The sequence below is a fragment of the Sinocyclocheilus grahami genome, unplaced genomic scaffold (genome assembly GCF_001515645.1).
Source record: "Sinocyclocheilus grahami isolate Dianchi unplaced genomic scaffold, SAMN03320097.WGS_v1.1 scaffold427.1, whole genome shotgun sequence".
Taxonomy (NCBI): Eukaryota; Metazoa; Chordata; class Actinopteri; order Cypriniformes; family Cyprinidae; genus Sinocyclocheilus; species Sinocyclocheilus grahami.
The window spans coordinates 310660-319433 of NW_015505606.1; the positions used below are offsets into that span (position 1 = coordinate 310660).

Below are 8774 nucleotides of genomic sequence, written 5' to 3' on the forward strand. Positions count from 1 at the left end.
TTGCAAACATTAAAACCGATGCATAAATATAGGCTACTGTGTTAGTGTGTTTACCATTGTTCTTGCCTTGGCGGATCTCTTCAGCTGTGCGGTCAATCAGAACGTAGAGTGACCAGATGACACACACCACAGCCGCCAGGTGAAAAGTCACAGAACAGAAGATCTTCCGCCGCTCGCTTGTAGACATATGTAGCTTTTCCCACTAAAAAAAAAAGAGCAAACAGGTCCAGAGCTTTATGAATGTATTCCCTTCCTGTAATTATTATTTTAGCCAAAATGTGGCAGCACTCGGCTATGTGCGTGCTGACCTTCACAATACATCCACATTCAGAATAATTAGCACAATAAACCATGAGTTTATTGTTTAGCAGTGTTTACTAAGGCAAGCATCGCTACTATTATTGCTCATCTCCCTTTTGAACAACCTCCTAATCATTTAAACATTGGTGTGCAACTCAATCATCATTTTTGCTGTAGGCATAAATGATCTAATTTCCTTTTTTAAATTATTGCTTTGTGCTCTTTAAATATGCTTAAAAATGATGAAAGTCACTGAAAGAGATACACGCCATACACTGTGTCGAAAGTGTTTGTTTGAAATTATATGTGGGTTTCAATTATTTTTGGTCAAAATACAATGGTATTTTTGATATATTTTGAATTTCTGAAAAGTCTCATGGAAGGGGTCTTCAACTGTTTTTCAAAGCTGGAGAACTGTTACAAATTGTATTAAAATGAGTTTTGCATTTTATGCCTGTCCTATAATAACAAGTTTATACCATATTAATGTATTTCCAATATTATAATGCCTCAAATCAGATGCCATTAAAATATTCACATTCTTGTTCATTTCATTTTACGTAGTAAACACTACCGTTTAAAGGTTTGGGGTCGGTAAGATTTTTAACATCATCATGCTTTCCATGGCTGATCGACAAATACAGTAAAACAGTAATATTATGAAATATCATAACTTTAAAATAACTTTATTTTAATATATTTTATTTTTAATATATTCCTGTGATGGCAAAGCTGAATTTTCATCAGCCATTACTCCAGTTTTTAGTGTCACGTGATCCTTTCGAAATAATTCTAATATTCTTAAATGTTTCAGTGTTATTATCAATGTTGAAAATAGTTGCTGCTTAAAGGAGTAGTTCACCTTAAAAATGAAAATGTTGTCATCATTTACTCACCCTCATGTCGTTCCAAATCTGTACAAGTTTCTTTCTTATGTTGAGCACAAAATAAGATATTTTGAAGAACCAAACAGTTGTTGGTCCCCATTGGCTTCCATAGGGAAAGAAATACTATGAAAGTCAATGGGGACCATCAACTGTTTGATTACCAGCATTCTTCAAAATATCTTCTTTTATGTTCAACATAAGAAAGAAAATCATACAGGTTTGGAACGACATGAGGGAGAGGGTGAGTAAATGATGACAAAATGTTCATTTTTAGGGTGAATATATGCTGGGTTGTTTTAACCCAACGTTGGGTCAAATATGGAATAACCCAGCTGTTGGGTTACATTTTTAAATTAAAGTTTTAACCCAAAAGTTGGGTTAGTCCATATTTGACCCAAAGTTGGGTTGAAACAACCCAGCATTTGTAGAGTGTAGTCTTGAAAAACACCAGCTGCCACTGATGTTTAATAAAACAGGATCTGAGCTGTTCAGAGACGTGTGTATGTGTGTGTTACCTTGTGCAAAGGCTTGAGGTGTGTCTCCATGATGAAGTCATATTTGCACAGCTCACAGCAGCGTGTGTCGGAGCTCTTGATCCACTGGTACAGGCAGCCCTGGTGCACAAAACGCAAACTTCCTGTACAGCGGCAAGGGGTGATGAGCAGACACTCCTCGTCACCTTCACAGTGACAGATCCTGCACACACAAAAACACATCAGCTTCTCGCTGGTTTAACCTCTCGCGCTCATTCATCTCTATCACGCTCTCTCACCTGCACACCTCTAGCTCATCATCAGTGCATGCTTGTTGCGTGGCACCATTTTGATTGGTAGGAATAGTGCATTTACAAGGGGACGGGACAGACATATCTGGATCTCCTGAACCTCTTTCCTCATACGTCTTTGTAATAGGCTCTTCCTCCTCACTTCTGCTCCTATTACTACCAAGCTCATTCGCTTTTCTGTGATTGGCTGTCTGGCTTTGGCCCCCACGCTCCTCCCGTTTTGACAACTTTTTATGGGCCCTGGTGTTGGGGCCCTTGCACAGTGGTGGCTGGTTCTCTTTCTGTCCCTCGTCTGAGTTGACAGACATGAGCTTAGTGGCGTCCTGTTCCTCACGGGGATGCGCTTGCGTGTGTCGGCTGCCGCTGCGTCTCCGTCGCGCTTTCTGGAGGCTCCAGGAGCGAGCTTCTCTCCAGCGCTGCTCGTCCTCTGAGGAGGAGTCAGAGTGTGTGTGTGTTTGCTTATGCAACCGTGAATGTCTCGGTTGGTCCACACACTCTGTTGCACACCCAACGGTCCTGGTGCTCTCCCGTCGCCGGCGGATACACCGTTTGACTTGCCGCTTTGCGTTGGGGGCGGAGTCGGAGGCGGGGTTTATGGGCATGACGGGTGTAGTCTGATCTGAGCCATCAACTTCAAGTTTAGCTTGACCACTAGAGCTGCACAACACATATATACACACACACACACACACAGACGTATAAAAACAAAAGGGATGAAGAAGACACAATAGAGCGTGAAATGATTGATGAGTAAAACAATTTAATGGACAAATAAAAAGTGAATTTCTATTGAATGGTATATTTTATTCCCTCATTTGCCTCATTTTTCCTTACAATTCACTGTTCATTAATTTTTTAATACATAAAACCAGAAAGAAAATGTGGCATTCAAGACGTAATTTCAGATATTTTAACATACCTTTAGAGGTATGCATTCAAATTCATACATAAAAGTCTTAGAAAGTTTAATACATAACCATTTTTTTATTTTGCATTATAAAATTACTTTAATACAAACTGATTAATATATTATATTATTCTTCTAGTTTGCATTAATTTCATTTAAATGTAATAATTAAATAGAAATCATTTCAAATGATATTTTTTTTATTTTGTTCCTAATTTAATACAAAATGTTTTATAAATTATATTACTCTATTCTAATTTAATTTTTATAATTTAATACAAATTTCTTCATAAATTATATTATTCTGTTTTGCTTTCCTAATTACATGTTTATAAATCATTATTCTATTCTAATTTAATTTTTATAATTTAATACAAATTTCTTCATAAATTATATTATTCTATTCTAATTTATATTATTATAATATTATTATAATACTGTTTTATAATAAATTATATTCAATTTCACACTCTCAATTTAATACAAATGTTTTATAAATAATATTATTCCATTTTGCATTCATAATTTAATTTTATAATTCAGTACCAAATCTTTTATAAATTATATTATTCTATTCTAATTTATATTATTATAATATTATTATAATACTGTTTTATAATAAATTATATTCAATTTCACACTCTCAATTTAATACAAATGTTTTATAAATGATATTATTTATTTTGAATTTGTAATTGATTGAAATTTCATAATTGAATTCAAAATGTTTTTATTAATTATATTACGTTTTTGTATTTGTACTTTAATTCAATTTTATAATTTAATACCAAATGTTTTCTAAACTGCATTATTCTATTTTGCCGCTTTAATCTAATTTATTTAAACTCATTAAATTTATTGTATCATAATCTCTCTGTTTTCTGCTAAACATTTCTAATCAGTACCATATGATAATCATGTTTGCGCTCACATGAAATTGAAAAGTGCACATTCATTATAGTTCTATATTTCTACTCAGTCAACAGTTGTCTTTTACATGTGTCAGTTTTTATTTTTCCTAAGACATTACTGGAGAACCACCTGAAATAACACTGACACTTGAATGAAACAACTAAAAGCTCCATTAAAGGGTTAGTTCACCCAAAAATGAAAATTAGTGTTTTACTCACCCCAGAGCCATCCTAGGTGTATATGACTTTCTTCTTTCAGACGAATCCAGTCGGAGTTATATTAAAAATGGTCTTTGATCTTTCAAGCTGTTTAATGCCACTCAGTGGGTGTTGCATCCATCAGTCCAAAAGAAGTTAAATAAAAAGCGCCCATCCATTAAAAAAGTGTCTCACACAGCTCCAGGGGATGAACAAAGGCCTCCTGTAGCGAATCGATGTGTTTTTGTAAGAAAAATATCCATATTCAAAACGTAATAATCACTTTAATATAGCTTGCGCCAATAGTTGTACACGGAAGCAGTTCCGGGAGCATGACGTAAGATGTCGGCATTGCGCATGCGCCGGTGAGTCTCGTGAAAACCAACGTTTGTTTACAGGATCAAAGGAAGCAAAATTTCCTTACTTTAGCAAATGAAAACCAGTCTCCTCTTGGCTTATATCGAAATCCTCTGACATTCTTCTTTACAAATCCTCATTTTGTACTTCTAATTAGTGACCATTGTTTTGATCTCTCTAGTTTCCACGTTCGTCACTTCTGAGCGGCGCATGCACAAAGCTGACCTCATACGTCATCTGCCCAGTACTGCTTCCATTTACAACAGTAAGCGCAAGCTAGATTAAAGTGATTATTACGTTTTGAATATGGATATTTTTCTTACAAAAACGCATCGATTCGCTACAGGAGGCCTGTTTTTTTATAGATGGGCGCTTTTTATTTTACTTCTTTTGGACTGAAGCACTGCAACACCCGCTGACTGCAATGATAGAGCTTGGAATAGCCAGGACAATTTTTAATCTAACTTTCGTCTGAAAGAAGAAAGTCATATACACCTAGGATGGTACTGGGGTGAGTAAAACACAGCCTAATTTTAATTTTTAGGTGAACTAACCCTAACCCTAACTAACATAATAATAAAATTATTCATTTAATTTTCCACAGGCTTTAGAATTAGATTCAAAACACTTGCTATGGTGTGTAATGCACTTTATGGATTCATTTTCTACATAAAAGCCTTCCAGTCTTCACAGCTTCTGTACTGAATAATAACATGACTTCCTCGCTGGAAAAAATAGTGCTCATTCATCTAGTCTAGAATTTCTATACTCTGACAACACATGTAAAATTACCTTTTTATTGATATTTTCTCATTATCGATGCAGTCTGCTCTATAAAATAGCATCACAGTTCTTTCGACTGTTCGATTAGATTTTCTGTTGTATTCAAAATAATATATATATGGTTACTTATCACAGAGCTGTATTTAACTAATGTATCTTAATATAAATCTCAATGAAGCTTTGAAAAAGGAAGCATTAACTGTGGTCATATCTGGTTTTTGGTATGACCTTAGTTAATATCCCCTTACTGTACTTTACTATTGCTATAACCAAACATTTCATCAAAGGACTACTTTTTCCTAAACCTTTCCTATCTGGAATTTGAATAATTTACAGAATCCAGGTCACAGTAAATGCTGACCAGAATGAATCTACTAGAACATTCTAAAATCCCTGTAAAGGCTGAGGTCTAGTTTCTGGCACATAGAAAGTCCTAATACACATATACATAATACTAGCCTTGACTCTTAATTCTAGTTAGGGTCAAAGATCAAGTCAGTGTTCTAAGATCAAGGTTCAAAGGTCATTATCACTGTTTGTCTCTGTTAAAATTCTCAAAACTAAATGGAAAGGTACTATGTGTTACATCATTACAAACAAAACGACTGCTTAAAATAAATAAAAAGTCATTTTGATCAACAGACTTTTCATGAACAGGGTACTTGTAAAAAGTTTTTTAAGAAATAGAGGTACAAATTCTGTTTTCTTTTCTTTTTTGTGAGAACTATTAGATATGACATTCACTGTCCATAGGTTTGGAGTCAGAATAATGACAATAAATAAATAATAATAAATGCAGCCTTAGTAAGCATAAATGATTTCTTTAAAAAAGAAAAACAATTTGAATGGTTTACACAAAAAGTAAAACACGTTGCTTTTCAGGTCCTGTTTTCACCATACTGCAACGAAACCTTGCAAGATTCACTTATGAAAAATTTGACCATTGACAAGATTTACTTTTATTAGTCAGCATTACTTTTATTAGTCTCAATTACAGAGCATATACAGCATAGAGTATTGGAAGGAAGATCAATTAAAATTTTATTTTATTTGTATAGCTCTTTTCACAGTTCACGCTGATTCAAGGCAGCTTCACAGTAATTCATAATTTATTTAATGTTTATAATACCTTAATGCCTTATAGTCCAAATTTAATGGGATAGATTTATAAGGGTAGTTTACATTTGGCAACGATATAAACGGTCAACCAGTTAAAATTTCGTACACTACCATTCAAATGTTTGGAGTCAGACAGTATTTTTGAAAGTCTCTTATGCTCATCAATGCTTCATTTATTTGAACAAAAATAAAAAACTGCAAAAACAATAATATTGTGAAATAATATTGCAATTTATGTGACACAAAGCTGAATTTTCATCATTTTAATATGCTGATTCGGTACACAAGAAACAGTTATGCTGCTTAATATTTTTGTGGAAACAGTGATTTTTTTTTCAGGTTTCTTTGATCAAAATTGACAGTAAATACACTTTTCCACCTTGGAATTATAAGGTTCTATCTGTATTCTGAGCAGTTTTGAGATATTGAGCTTCAAAGTTTTTGCGGTCCATAGACTTCTGTAGATAGAACCCTTTTTGTTTTCTAAAAAAAGGCCCAGAATGTACACAGCTTACAAAACAAACATCACATAATCTAAATAAATTGTCACAGAATACGAATATGTGAATAAATCCATTTTGACAAAAATGTCAGATATAACCTTATAATTCCAAGGCGACGCCTTTTTACAATAGATTTCTGTTTCAAATAAATGTCTTTTGAACTTTCTATTCACCAATTTAATGTGTCATTGCTGAATAGAAGTGCTAATTTATTAAATAAATAAATAAGTTTGACCCCAAAAATTATGAATGATAGAAAAGGATGTATTCTAGGCTATGTAAATGGATTTACAGTTTCTGTCATAAGCAGTTTATCTGACAAGATAACTGAAAGCCATGCTATAATACTTTATAGTTAGTTCATTAGTGTGCAAGTCCTTCATCTCTAAAAACCCATCTCCATTACATGCACAATCACAAAACAAAAATGTAGAATAATACAAGCAGAAAGATCCAAACTGACATTCACTTACCCATAAATTCCCCCCTGTATGTTCTATGAGCTACCAATCTACCAAGCACCTCTGCTTGCTCTGAAGGCCGATGCATGCAAGCGCTCACACATGCATGTTTATGTTCTAGGCTGGGCTGGATTAGCTTTAGCTGCTTCTCTGAGGTATAATCTGTGAGTGGTTGTCTATCTCTGGTCGTGCATTCATTTAGATGCACAGGGTAGAATCCTACCCTACTTATCTTTTTCTGATGTCTGAGGTAGCGTTTTCTAGCTCTGCCATCTGGAGTTCTGCCTAGTACAATTACAAGAGTCTGGATTTACCATTCTGCTTCAGAGCAGCTGTTATATGATAGATAAACCTGTCAGTGTTGAATTCATACACACTTATGTATGCAGGTGCACATACAATGGTGACCATCCCTTGTGATTTGTGTTTGTTTAAGAGACAGTATGCCTGCACTGACCAAGATTAAAGCTCTGGCTGCCATTCAAAAGCTAACTACAGACACAGGTGCATTATGGGATAATGTGCTGATGGGATACACCTGGTGACAAACTACTACTCACACGGAATCACATACATCTACCTATAGATAGTAACATATAGATGCTAGCTGCTGGTACAGCATTTGGAGTGGTCAACAAGGAGACCTCTTTGAATAGAAGTTGAGAGCAGATTCTTTTTGTAGAAAAAGCTCATCATTATATAATAAACTCAGTGAAATTAAATGATCAGTATAGCTAAAATAACCGTTGGGCCAATAATCTGTTTAATTTGAATTTGTTTCATGTATCACCTGGAAAAATCGGAAGTGCCTGATATGACAAACTTAATGCGGAATCTATGTATTAATATCCATGCATCCATCAATCACAATATAAACAGAGCAACAACACTGAACCAAATTAACCATTCCACATGCATGCAAATTCGACCCCCAAATTTTGAACAATAATATAATTTATCATAACTAATACACTTCAGATTTTGTTGGTGTCTTGAAGTATGTGGCATCCAGTTTTAAAGATCAATGGTCAGGACAATCTTCCAGGGAAGCCCACTTAGTACCCATCATGGTGCCAAGTGAATGTGCATATGTGTGTGAGTGTGTTAGTGAGTGATCGAAAGTGACAGTTCCAGCAGAGAGCGCAGTGGATTAGACTCCCGCTAGACAGACAGCTGTTAACTCATGGACATGGAACACGTGTAATGCACATCACACTCTTTCAGACAACACACACAAACAAACACACTTAAAAGTGAGTCGGAGAGTCTCCATATTGTTAAATAAGACCCTATCCTAAAGATAATAACAACCGAAGTGCTTGCTCGGCACTCAGTTCTTCTGTTACAGTGCCTGCAAGGCATTATCAGTTACTTTCTCAGATGTTTAGGGTTAAGGATGGGAACAACCCCCTAACATTAAGCATTCATTTATTCATTTAACCGTTTGTGCTACTGACATGAATGATGGATGAAAACTGCAGCTTGCTCAAGAAAGGTGTGCTGTTACTTTTTCAAGATTTCTGCTTGGCAGTTGTTATATGGGTTCAAAACAATCTCATTATTG

At 34.9% G+C, this 8774-nt stretch overlaps 1 protein-coding gene across 1 annotated transcript in view; it reads right to left on the reverse strand.

Moving 5' to 3' along the window:
- The window catches only part of LOC107551579 (E3 ubiquitin-protein ligase MARCH1-like), a 4162-nt gene extending 1518 nt beyond the window's left edge, over positions 1–2644 (reverse strand). The window contains exons 1-3 of the mRNA XM_016233232.1: positions 1960–2644; positions 1703–1883; positions 55–202 (exon numbers count right to left, since the gene is read on the reverse strand). Coding sequence (XP_016088718.1) covers positions 55–202; positions 1703–1883; positions 1960–2573 — 943 coding nt within the window. The 5' untranslated portion in view covers positions 2574–2644. The remainder of the gene's footprint in view (positions 1–54; positions 203–1702; positions 1884–1959) is intronic.
- Between the last annotated feature and the right edge of the window lie 6130 nt (positions 2645–8774).